This window comes from Clinocottus analis, unplaced genomic scaffold (genome assembly GCF_023055335.1).
Source record: "Clinocottus analis isolate CAN_PGR_092001 unplaced genomic scaffold, fCliAna1.0.p SCAF_9, whole genome shotgun sequence".
Taxonomy (NCBI): domain Eukaryota; kingdom Metazoa; phylum Chordata; class Actinopteri; order Perciformes; family Cottidae; genus Clinocottus; species Clinocottus analis.
The window spans coordinates 15,449,240-15,462,512 of record NW_027176251.1 but is presented as its reverse complement, the minus strand read 5'-3'; the positions used below and the strand labels follow the sequence as shown (position 1 = coordinate 15,462,512).

At 42.9% G+C, this 13,273-nt stretch overlaps 1 protein-coding gene across 3 annotated transcripts in view; it reads right to left on the bottom strand.

Moving 5' to 3' along the window:
• LOC137780768 (zinc finger protein 236-like) overlaps nucleotides 1-13,273 on the bottom strand; it is a 44,938-nt gene that overhangs the window by 17,473 nt on the left and 14,192 nt on the right. For all 3 annotated transcript variants that reach the window (XM_068568973.1, XM_068568975.1, XM_068568974.1), the window contains 13 exons: nucleotides 12,988-13,159; nucleotides 12,309-12,581; nucleotides 11,234-11,437; nucleotides 11,017-11,149; nucleotides 9,312-9,572; nucleotides 8,908-9,140; nucleotides 7,688-7,789; nucleotides 5,839-5,981; nucleotides 5,036-5,139; nucleotides 2,956-3,107; nucleotides 2,167-2,343; nucleotides 1,641-1,962; nucleotides 529-632 (listed from right to left, as the gene is read on the bottom strand). In XM_068568973.1, coding sequence (XP_068425074.1) covers nucleotides 529-632; nucleotides 1,641-1,962; nucleotides 2,167-2,343; nucleotides 2,956-3,107; nucleotides 5,036-5,139; nucleotides 5,839-5,981; nucleotides 7,688-7,789; nucleotides 8,908-9,140; nucleotides 9,312-9,572; nucleotides 11,017-11,149; nucleotides 11,234-11,437; nucleotides 12,309-12,581; nucleotides 12,988-13,159 — 2,380 coding nt within the window. The remainder of the gene's footprint in view (nucleotides 1-528; nucleotides 633-1,640; nucleotides 1,963-2,166; nucleotides 2,344-2,955; nucleotides 3,108-5,035; nucleotides 5,140-5,838; nucleotides 5,982-7,687; nucleotides 7,790-8,907; nucleotides 9,141-9,311; nucleotides 9,573-11,016; nucleotides 11,150-11,233; nucleotides 11,438-12,308; nucleotides 12,582-12,987; nucleotides 13,160-13,273) is intronic.

Below are 13,273 nucleotides of genomic sequence, written 5' to 3'. Positions count from 1 at the left end.
ACGTCTCTCTGTGTTCAAAACGTCAAAAGCCCTCGCCGTTCTTTATGCAATATGGATGTTGAAATCAGTGGCGCGATCGTCTCAATAGTTGATTATATCAAACAGCATTAAAATTAAAAGTATCGCCCCCAACAGAGTTTGCAATCAGGTCGGGGGACTTTTATTTAACTTTACTTTTTCTCTCCGAAGTATTTAACAGTGTTCGGCACAGTTAAGCTGGGAAGCATTGCATAATGCCAACACATGTCAACTGATGTTGAGCACATTTGGATAGATTCCGGTTGAAGAAATAGTTTGGCGGCTTTGCCGAGAGTTCGATGAGACGATTGTTACCACAAATATGAGAGAGAGTGTTGCATCAAACGGCAATTATGAACAAAGTTGAAACTTTTCCTTCAAGCCATTCTAAAGATTTCACATCTACCACAACGTTCCAGAAAGTCCACAGCCAGCAGGAGCCCAACAAGTAAAAACAACTTCAACCTCAATTTGTTATAAAGCAACCAGATCCAGTGGTAAAACTCAAACCTGTATGTGTCTTCACGTGGCAGTCCAGGGTAGATTTCACCGTGAAACTCTTCCCACATTCGTCACACTTGTACGGTCTTTCTCCTGTGTGGATGCGAATGTGCCTGGACAGTAAAGCAGATCGTCAAAAAGGTGCATTTAGAAGAGCGCGAGGACAGATAAGAGATTTAAAAAGCGGAGGGGCGGGGGAGACAGCAATCGAATGCAACTTCAGTTTGTTTGCGCGAGTAAAATAATGGAATTGGAAAACACAATGTACCGCCAGGCGAGTGTTTACTGGCTGCGACCGAAGAGCACACTTCCATCTCAGTCCTCAGCGCGGTTGTTAGACGAGAAAATTGCAAATGCACTCCTAATATGGAAACTTCAATAAGAAAGGTGCCTCACTGCTGACTGTCTGGCTTGTTAGAGAGGAGACAAGTCAGAGCTCACTTCAAAAGAGGATAGGTCCAACAGCATGGACCGGCCTCTGGAGAGATTTCAAATATAGATTGTTTGAATTGTGTGCTTATTTTAAACAATTCTTCTACCAGATATGACCGCTTTCAAACTACTTCAAAGCTATGTTCTGAATTCAAGGAAATGACAATGTACGATTTAGTGACCGACATTTTCCCACTTTTCATCTGTAATTAGGGAGGTGTGACACACAACTACCTCTGCAAATTGTATGGGGAGTGTGGGTGACCTACCAACACTTGATTTAATATGTTCATATTTCATCTATATGGGTTCAGTAATGTCGTAATTCTCGCCATGTTGGTGTGGGGAAAAGTTTAACGGTCAGAAATGAAATGTGAGCCGTTTTATTACATAATGTAGTCGGGTGTCTTGGAGCTGCCAGTGATGGACGAGAACCAGAGTCGTTCTTCTACTGCCGTCTATTATTTACAAAGAGCTGCTCACTACATCAGCTTTTCAAGTGACAGGTCAGAATACATGTTTACTATGCATTTATAACAATATAATATGAGCTAAGTTGGCAAAGTATTTACTTTTTGAAATTATTTGAGTAAAGATGCAAGTAGATTTGTAAAGCGTGACACGTAGTGTGTTCTTTCGTAATCAAACGTTGCGCCGCCGAGCCCACGGCAAGCAGACGGGCCATTCACCTGACGAGGTCACTGGGCTTCTTGAAGCTCTTGGGGCAGTAGTTGCAGCAGTTGGCAAACTTGGGTTCTGTTTCCAGCTCCACGGCCTTGTCCTTGATCTCGCTGATCCGGTCCCTCTCCGCCGCCGACTGGGCGAGGATCCGCTCCGACACCGAGGCCTCCTCCCCGGGATCCTTCGCCAGCTCCGCCGCCTGCTCCTCGGTGAAAGTGACGATTTCCAAACCCCGCCTCTTGGACTTCTGTTCCCCGTCCTCGTCCTCGTCTTCTTCTTCTTCCTCCTCCTCCTCCTCCTCCTCGACATCTTGACTATCCAGACCTAAAACTGTGACCATTGGGTTACACGTTATGCCAAGTAAAAACACTTTGTATGCAAGTAAAAAATATACATCAGGAAATAATTTCCACAGACAAATTTTGTTATAGGTCGCATGCTGGTAGACTGTTGGCATTTCCTCTTTCTCTTCTTTAAAAAAAAAATCTGTTTCAATTGTAATTAAATGTCAGAATATTGTCTCGGCCTCCTTACTTTGATCCTCCACCGCATGCTCCTTTTTCATATGCTTTTTACACAGCAGGCTGGTCCTGAAGCTCTCGTCGCACATGGAGCATTTGAAGGACTTGATGTGGATAATCATGTGGCGGTTCAGGCTGCCATTGGTGGTGAATGAGGCGTCGCAAACATCACACTTAAAAGGCTTCACTCCTGTCAGCGAGAGAGGAGAGAGGCAGGGTTTCACACAGTGTCTGCAGGTTTCAGGGAGTTCTATTATACAAGAATCAAGAATGAGTTATGAACTACCTAAAAACACAAATTATAAAACTCCATTACTTTTCTTTTACTGCTAAGAAACTTTAATCTTAATGAAGCATTGTCTGTCTCAACATTTAGTTGTTTTAACTGCCTTCATAAATTCCATTTAGTAAATAATTGTAATCTTGTTCTCACTCAGATTTTTAAACATTGAGGCACTTTGTAAAACCTTCATTATATGACCTTAATATTATTGTGGGGTCATGGGAATTTTCCTTTTCCAATTGTTCACATATCTTGGATTTATACAAAACACAGTAGCAGACGTGGGAAGAAGTAATCATATAATTTAATTCAAAACGTTTAAATTTATGATCATGGTGCAAATTAAAAGCACGGCCAGGCTTTGGGAGATGTTTAATCACAGTGTGCTACTAGGATTTTAATCATTTAAATATTCATTTAAATACATAGGAAAATTAGATATATAAAAAAATGGGGCTATAACCTTAATGAAATCTAATTAACTAACTTAGGGAGACGTTTGGAGACTTCCCAGCTCACCTGTATGCGTGTTGAGGTGGGACTTCAGCACTCCAGCTGATACGAAGGCGCGTCCACAGAGATGACATCTGTATGGTTTCTCCCCGGTGTGGGAGCGCACATGCTGCTTCAGGTGGCTAGACTTTTTGAAGCCCTTATTACACCAACTGCACCTGAAAAGAATAGCAAAAAAAGCCTTTGTTGCTATTATTTATAGTACGATTTGATAATAAACTGACAGTACATGTAAGTAGTCTATATATTCACGTCACACTTTGGCACGATGAATTCATAAAGCACGGAGGAGACTCGTTTTCTGCCTTTCACAAAGTTGGGGCGGGGGAAATCCCTGGTAGGTCTGATATATAGATGTACAGTGATTACAATATGTTGAGGCTGAGCCTTAGATACCTGCAAACATGAAGTATCTCCAGGGCATGTCGTGAAATGCCATTGCTTTACAGGGAAAAAGCTTCAAATGAAAGATGCTGATAACAAAAAGGCAGGTTATGGCCCTGTTTGTTCATTGTAGGACGCAATCCAACCTTTAAAGTACTTATGCATGCCCGACTCTCAGAATTTATATTAGGGCCGTGTGCTGTGGCCCAAAATTCATATCATGGTATTTTGTAAGATTCTGACAGTTTCACGGTATTTTTTTCGCCGTGAGCTGTGACAAGTGCAGGAAGCAGCATTATGTTTTCACAGCTTAATGTTGAAAATGCAGCGGGAAACTTATGTGTCAGGGCTCTAAGTCCAGTCATGGGTCAAACTTTAGTTGTGTATTTAACTTCATAACAACAATTGATAACCCACAACTAACACTCTTAAACAGGGTTAAACACCACAACACAACACTCTGTGACACAAACCGTGACACAAACCGTTTGTAACACTATTAGTTAGTTCGTTACTACCAGTTATAAATCTTAACCTTTCCCTCTGTCAAACTGACGTAACGTTACTGTGAATAAATAATAAACGAATAAAGATTGCTCGGTAGATCCTCATAACCTTGAAACCGTCGGTAACTCTATAAGTCGGCTGATTCTTGACAAACCGACCACAGATTTGAAACTTAACCAACTATTTTCTCGCCAGAAAACATCCTAAAACGACATGTTGTGACTCAACAACAGTAATATTCAAAGACTGTGGACTTTCAGTTTTCATTTCTCATCCGCTATTGTTCTCCGTTTGCTGGTGCCAAAATGCATTGTGGGATATTGAGAAAGACACGCCACACAAACAGCTGTTCGCCGCCCGGCAACTTACGGCAATTTGCATTTCCCAGCATGCAATTTGGCTGTGTAATTTTGCGTCATGACTGAACTAAAGAACCCTGATAAGGTAAGTAGCTTCGCTGCGCACTGCGTGTCGAGTTGTGAAATGTTAAATATCCTTACCGGCACGGTATGACGGTATGTTCAGCCGGTATACCGCACAGCCCTAATTTATATCCGGTTAAACCTGCTATGGAAATGCAATTACCTTGAACAAGGATCACGGAGTCACTCTCACTAGCCCTTCGAGATAGAGCATGCCAATCATTTGGCAAAAGGGGTTGTTTGGTCGAGGATGGGACCAAGATAAAAGACAAAGAGGAGGCCGGCAGAAGTGTCCTGTCAGATAGAAACGCATCTCTGCAGCACCGCAGCTCATCAGGCCAGAGAGCTGCGATGCAATCAGGTCTAAATGGTGGAATGAACGTCTCTCCTGAGTAACCTGGGGTTTGCCAAATGGCTCTCAAAACACTCGGAGAGCCGGTTGAAGAATATGTCCTCGTTTGACTTGACAAGATTGAACTCTTTTGGCTTGAATGGCAAGTGCTTTGGTGAAAACCAGGTACTTTCCATGGACCACGCTGTGCCAGGTCTGACATGTTGCTATGGCAGCAGCATCCGATGGGAGGAACAGAGATTCCTCCAACTGGATCGTCTCCTCAAATCTCACCAATCAAGCAAGCTTCAACCTCATCCAAACTGTCTACAACTAAAATCACTCAGCCAAAATCTTGAATAGCGCACTGCACACACTGCGCACACACACATGCACACGCACACGCACACGCACACACACAATAACTGATTTAGCGGTGAACCTGTAGGCTCTCTTGCTGTTGTCCTCGCTGTCATCCTGGTAGTCCTGTGTTTCAGTGGCCAGCTGAAGCTCATCCTGGCTGCTTTGCTGAAGAAGCCCATTTGTCTAGAATATAAAAATGACAAATCAACAAACACACACTTTCATGCAGATTGGCATCCATTTACAAAGACATTATTGCTTTTGTGTTGTGTTTGATTCAGATATGTCTTCAAAAGGATGAGTTCAACATGTTGAGAAATATTTAATAGAGTATTACCAACCAAGTATTAATTATTACTCACAAGAATGTTGCATCTTTCACACAATTTGAATTAGTGGAGTTACAAGTCAATGTTCTTGACAAATGTTAAAATCTATGTACCAACATTCAGACTGCTTCAAACACTTAATTACATTTAAGTTTATTTCAATTAGTTATGTAACAAACCATGAGTGGACCGTTGCCTTGTGCAGATAGATAGATAGATAGAGAGAGAGAGAGAGAGAGAGAGAGAGAGAGAGAGAGAGAGAGAGAGAGAGAGAGAGAGAGAGAGAGAGAGAGAGAGAGAGAGGATGCAGTTTTTGTTGAAATAGTTTTTAGAGTAGTTGATTCAACTTTATGAACACTTTGGAATTGATGTGCAAATCTATGCGGGTACTTGTTCCAAAATTAAATCAAATGATCTAATCTACAAGTGAAGCCTGTGGTGTAAGCACATATATCATTATAATTTTGTTGAAATCAGCTATCTCAAGCTGAGAATTGAAGTTCAGATGAGTGCACATAAAGGCTAATAGCCCATGTGGAGGCCCAGGACTCACCACCTCCGCACTGGCAACGTGGAGCAGAGTCGGGGGGTGGTAGCTGGAGGACAGGGCCTGAGACTCCAGCGTGCTGGAATCCTGCAGCTGCTGGACGGTGGAGAACTGGGACTGGCTGTAGCTCGAATCAGTGATGGTGAAGCCTGTAGGGCGCAAGATGATAATAGTCGGCCTCTTAAAATATTGATCAGACGTCCACTTCTTCCATACAGAAAAGTACAGGCAGACTTTTGACTGCTGCAATGGGTCCATAACTCAGCACAAATGCAGTTGAGGAATCATAAAGTGCAAACATTTCCCTCAGCAAAAATAATAATTGCATATCTTGGGTAAAAGTACAACTTCCGCACAACAAACACAGGCAAAAACTTGGCCCGTCAGCTGGTTTCCATTGATTTAGAAATGACTGAACCTGCACTGAACTGCCTGCAGCAGACAAATGATCAATGATGTTCAGCCTTGAGTTTGCTATTGTCTACGAATCTGTGTGTTATTGGGACAAATGTTTTTATTTAAAAGACACAACACAAGGAATTAAATGTGGCCAAAATAGCCGTGGAAAGACAGCATTTAACTCCTACCTAAGTGTTCCTGGAACAAAACACTGTGTTCTTATTTAGCCACCAATATGTTAATACATATTCAGTTATGGTTTGAGAATACTAAAACAATCCTTTGAAATGATGTGTTTCAATATGCAATTAAAATATAATTTAAAGGTTGTTTATAATAGATGAAATTAAATCATCTGTATTTAACCATTGCATGTGCATGGAACTGGATATTTCAGAATAAAAGCAACCACTGCAAAGGACAAAAAAAAACTGTCTTTGGCTCCCTGTCATTTTCTAAAATGTTTGCAGTCTGGGTGCTCGTCATTCATACATTGAATAAGAGACTCAAATCTTTCAGATAAGTACGAATGCTGTGAGCCAACTGACAAAACAATACGGGATGCCTTGAGGGATTAAGATGAAGTGACATTGTCGACAGTCACATTATAATATATGATACATGGCCATGGTGTACTGGAGGTTAAAATATGACAAGCTGCCCACTCCATTGCTCAGTCTCACATATGCTTTGTGCCCTTGAAAATTGAATGGCACTCAAAATGAATGGCACTCAATGTAAGAATGGCGGAATTACAGGTCTGTCCTGGACAGATAAAACGGTCGAATCGAGAACGGGGGGGGAAAGTAGATCCGCCTGACAGACGCTCGCTCTCAGTGCGCTACGCTGCCAGTGGTGCACGCTGTTCTGAGCAACAGGCAGTTCTGCCAACTGGCTGGGACTCTGGCCGAGCGAATTATGTGGGGGAAACAAGGGAAAAACCAAATGTGTGAGTGCACTACCTTGGATTAAAAAGAACACACTGCAGAGGGATGAAAGCATTGAGATGGTGCATGGGCCATCTGTGGAAGTGTCCCGTATCTCTCTGAGACCAAATGAACTGTTTGAATTGCATCGGGCGTGACTTTTAACCACAACCAACAGCTGCTGTGTCCTATGAGAGAAGCTGACAAAAAGGTTTACTCTATCATTAATGTTTGATTTCGGTTTAACGATACTCTAACGTAAAAGATGTCATTACTATGGGGATTTCTTGAGGTCAACATTTGCAATCATTGTGCTGCTTTAGCAAGAAAGTGCTGCGGGGTAATTCCTAGTGTTAAGCAAATTGCTACAGCTCATTGTCTATTCACTTTGCAGTAAGAAAACACCTGTTTTGCACAATAAAAGATCACAGTAAAAATGTTCCACTCTTTTGTCAACCGAAAAGAGGGAAAGGGTGGGACACAGAATGGAAAATGGAGGAGACAGAAAGTGTGTGTGTGTGTGTTTGTACCTTGTGTTAGAGCCTGCTGGTCGAAGGCAGGCTGGTTAAGTGTTTGCGTCTCAAACTGGCCGATATTCTGAGGCAAAGAATGTTGAGTGGACACATACGAGTCTGTCAACACAAAGAAAAAGACGCACAGCAAAGCAACAGGTCAGTCGGATACTCACAAAGTCGGCCACAGCGGACATCTGAACTGTTCTGCATCAGGTGGAAATACCGCTGTGGACTCAAGGCGTGCTTGGACAGCAGATTACTGAGTGCAATTGTTCTGGTCTCTGTGTTTATATTTGTCTGCATCCTTGGTGGTGTTCCCCCACTGCACTTAACCAGGTAAACAATGGCTTGCTTCTATCAACTCCACAGGTCATCATGCACAGTCATGGAAACCAAGCAAACTAAGAAGTGGTTCATAATAAAACAATCACGATTGTATCATCGTGGGGACAGAGGAGGGGTTAGATCAGGTCGAGCTAATAACAGTAGGTTCTGCTTTTGAGAACAATAATATATACAACAATATATTGTATTCTATAGGTGTTTCTCCTCTGTTATTATATGAAGGGTAATGGATGATACACTATTAAAATGTCATCAAATATAGATCGCTGAGGTCAGGAGTACTGAAGCCGACCACGAGACATACATTTTAAAACTGAGGTAGTTTTAAATGCCAATTCTAACTTCTCAAACTAAGTTTTTAGAGATCAAGGTTGATCTGCTGGTTTAATAATAATTAAATTGTATTTTTCCAGAATGGAAAAATACAATTACTGGTCTCTGTATTCTTTGTAGATTACAGGGTTAGCCAAGCCATGCTGATACTCTCCTCAAAGCTCTGAAGCCACGGAGGTGGTGCAAGCAATAATGTTCTTTATATACACTGATAGACATCATGGAGAAGTTGACCACGCTGAAGGAGTGGTTTGAGGGGTTTTGACACTTTTTTTTTCAGACAAACAATATCCAACACATGGGTTTGTCTTAACAGGATAATGTCTTAATTTTAAGTTTTTAAAAATGTCAAAAAGGTCAAATTTCAAGATGACGAATATCTCTAAAATGTCACGTTGCATCTCTCTGTGCTCATGTTGCACTCGTTTGTGGCTCTTTGTAGTCCAGCTGCGTCACTCGACAGCCATTGGACACCTTTTGTGTCTCTTTGTACACTTTTGGTTGACTTTACAACAACAAAGAGTTGTTCTGTAATCCATCCCGCCACTCCTGCTTACCTTCTCCCTGTACAAGGGGTTGGTCAGTCAGTGGGGTCTCCAATGTCACTTGTTGACTTCCATTCACATCCTCTGCCTGGCCCAGTCCCAGCATGCTCTGCTGCTCGGCTGAAGTCGCAGGTTGCTGTTGGAGGGAATCTCCCTCTATTTCCACCTGCATATCATGGTCCACCGTGCCTCCCAAGGGGTCATCATCCGTTGACTGTGGCTGCAGCTGTTGGGCCAGTTCATACCTGGTAAACAGTAAAAGCACACCCTTAGAGTTTATACATTCGTGTTTTATGACATCTTTACATGTTTCTTCACGACTTCATTGTCACTACAAATCGGACGCTCCTTAACTATTCGGCAAAACAAGTGTACAAAGAACGCAATGACTAAGAAACACACGGCGAAGCCCAAACCTGTGTGTCTTCATGTGCTTCCTGCAGTTGGGTGATGACTTGAACGTCTTCTGGCAATAGGGGCACATGTAAGGCCGTAGGTCACTGTGGGTGGTCATGTGGCGCCGCAAGCTGCCGCTGGTGGTGAACGTGGTGTCGCACATCAGGCACTTGTACGCCTTTAGGCCCGAGTGGGTCCTGATGTGAGCCTTGAGGACACCCGAGGAGGCGAAACCCCGACTGCACTGCACACACTTGTAGGGCCTTTCACCTGTGTGTGACCTGGGACGACAAAAGGAAGACGACGCCAAGCTCATCAGGCAAGATTTTACAGTTTCAGAATTTTCTTTGCAGCGGAAATATAATGTATTCAGCCGTAGCATGTCAATTAAAAAGGGCTTCTCGATGCTGACATTTTCAAATTGAAGTGATATAAAATGTAGTAATATTATGTATGCAAAACCTCTCCCCGACATTGTCGCATCTGTTTTGGAAGGTAACAATGACATTTTATTAGTTGGCCAGATTGAATCAAATTGCAAGTTGTTTTATTAAAGTGTTTATCAGTGAATCATGGGAGCTGTCACTTAATGACACTGCAAACACTGAAAAGGATTACACCGCCATTATCGAGATCAAGTTCTCAATATCGAAGGCAAGATAAAAGATGGGAGCCTGTCATGAAATAAAAGGCTATGAGGTTATTAGGCAATTCATCATTCTTAGTGCGTCTCTTTCATTATTTTTCTTTTATGGATAAATGTCAGGGGTATTTTATAGAAAGATTAGAAAAAGTAATTGAAAAGTTAAATTGTTTATTTATGTTAGGTAATAAAAGAGCCAGTGATGGAAAGGCAGATGTCTCTAAAGGACCTTCACTCCTCTTAAAGCCCCGCCTCCCCTTCACACTTCTTCTCTCCGCATAAATATTATCTAATATCAGGAAGAGACGCAGACTGAAGTGTCTACAATAAGCTTTTGAAGGTTATACGTCTAACAGATTCCGCAGCAACGCGGGGTACAAAAGATAGAGAGTAGCTGAAGCCGACAGATAACAGTGTAAACGTGAACCACTTCGTCGCGTGGCGATCGAGACAGAAGACAACGATTTTAATGAACAGCACTGTTCCTGTAAAGCCGCATGGGCTTTCATTCACCGTTACAATCAATTAACCGAAAGGTCAGCGTGGGTATACACTTATTATACCCATTTAGAACAAGGCAGAGAATGAACGATCGCATGAGGTTATCTATGGAGGCAGACCGTGGTTTGAGCTGGCCAAAACTAACCCTGCCGAGCTCAACGTCATTCTCTGTATCCTCCGACATATATTATCTGATCTCCCGATGGTACAAGTGAATCCGGTGGACACTAACAGAGAGGGACACCTTTATAAAAAGCTTTCTTTGCCTTAGCCAATGAGAAATTAGAACCCTTGGTCTTGATTGAAGCTGATTCTGTCATCACAAGCAGTCGGGTTCATCCTCTGAATGAGAGATAAACCCACAGGTTGGCATCTGATGAACGCCACACTGGTTAAACAGAACCAGTAGTTGTTTTTGGCGATGCCCTTGGGTGGTGGTGGCTCCACCGATCTGTGTTGCTCCCCCGAGACTTCCTCCTCGGGCCATTTTGTTGTCCGATTAGTGCTTCCACAGTGTCCCATCATCCAACAACAAAACACCCAATACCACCGGACACGCGACGTCGTAGAGAAAGCCTTACCTCACATGCTGTTTCAGATGGCTTGACTTCTTGTAGGCTTTGTTACAGAACTGGCACTTGTACGGCCGGTCACTGCCCACCACCTCAAGGTATTGTTGGAAAGCCAGGCGTTGGTTCTGGGATGGGATGAGGCCTGTTAAACAGCACATGGGTTCAAATCAAAGCAACCACCACAGAGAAAGCGCCTACACGCCTGGCTGTCAACAAGCGCTCTTACCGAAGTCAGTGATGAGGATGGGTTCCTGCAGGGGGATATCAGGCAGAGGTAGATTACTCTTGGACACTTTGGCTCTGTTGGTTTTGCGGGGGAACTTGTGCTTTTTCTGCTGCAAGCTTTTGAAGTGAGAAGCAATGTGTGTTTTCCTGTGGCCCGATGTACGAAAGATCTTGTCACAGTGAGGGCAGGGGAAAGGACGTACACCTAGGGGAAAGTGGCGGGAAAAAGGCACTTTTGGAAAATTAGTATTTAGAGAATTCGAGTGATTCTGACATACGTCTTACAGAGTAGTAACACTAAATATATATCCGAATGCACTATCCCTAAGCCAAACTAAATAAATGTGAAACTCACACATAAACCAAAAATGCAAGCAAGCTCATATCATTTTATTTAATTTGTCTACAAAAGGTTACAAAGCCTTTCAGTTAGCAGGAGACAATATGTATTTCTAAGAAAAGTACAGCACAAGGAAAAGTGACAAAGACATAAAACTGCATTTGCACAAAGCCTTGGTGAGAAATACAGCTGAGAACATGTCCACCAAAAACCTTAGCTCAGAGCTAGCACATAACCAAAGCTGAAGTAAACACCTACCATCGACAGTGCCATTAAATAGCAATTTGAGAGACAAAAACTAAAGCACATGATAATTAAACTGTTACAGTTGGATTTATTCACACTAGTACTGACATTTAATGTCCAGGGGATGATTCATTAAGGTAATCCCTTAAAAATAAATTAAAAAACAAACAGAATGATCGCAAACACGAGCGCAAATGGCGGCTCATAGCTGGAGTGGCACCAAGGTCATCACTGTTTGTCATTTGCCGCAAAATCAATCATAACATACAGCTGAATAGTAAATACCAGGCTGCCGAGAAAGTGAAAACATTATGCTGAGAGCTCACGTACGTCTTGTGCTTCACTGCAGACTGATTAATGCTGGCATACAGATGTGACACGAGGACTGAGCCAATAACGCGAAGAGGGGAAAAAAAAAAGGTGCATTCCAAACATCAAACTCAATGTGGTTTGAAACGTAACCCTTTCATAAAGGGGACCTGCTTCTCACCTGTATGCAGACGCATGTGTACCTTCATGCTGCCAGAAGTGGAGAAGCACTTGAGGCAGCACTGACACTCGAAGGCCTTGATGCCTGTGTGCGTTTTCATGTGTGCTGTGAGGGTGCTCTTGACGGCAAAAGCTCTGAAGCACTGTTTGCACTTGAAAGGCTTCTCGTGGGTGTGGATGCGGACGTGGCGAACGAGGTCGCTGGGCTTCTTGAACTCCTTGGTGCAATACGGGCAGCCGTGCCACCGGACGCCGTTCTCCTCCCTGATGGAGCCTGGGAAAGGAAGACAAGGTGAAGCAGCTGCCCAAGTGCGTCAGTCAGACGACGGCTCGGCGCTGCGACTTAATGGCGTTTTCCTTCATGAACGCATCCAGCAGCATTTTTTTTTTTAAGCTCTATAAATGAAATTACTGATTTTCCTATTTACGCCGAACAGCGTCAAGTACAGAGCCATTGTGTTAATATATGAGTGACTGCAGGGAAGAAGAAGAAAATCTTTGAAAGGTAAGACTCAAGATGCAAATCTGAGTATTCAATTAGTGGAACTGGTCGATTTTTTTGGGCTTTGCTGAGTATCATAATCATTTGAAAGGGAACACGTAAACCTCTGCGAGTACTCAAAGTGTCATTTGATTAAGACACAGCGCTTGTGTGAATGTTCTATAATATTCTCTTCTACCTGGCATTTGAATAGGTTTCTTGAAAATGCTCCTTCTCTTGATCGGCCTGTCGAGACATTGTGCTTTCTTGCTTTCTCCAGCAGCAGCGGCGGTGGTCAGGGTCTGGGAGTCTCTGGATGTGCCGTCGCTCTGCGGCTGGACCACACTCAGCCCACTGTTCTCCAGGGCTTGCTAAAGGAGCAGAGCAAACGGTATTAAAATGTCTTCATGTACTCGAGCCGCAACTAACGACTAATTTGGTCAGATGATCAATCGATCGCTGATTGAATCAACTGTTTGGATTCT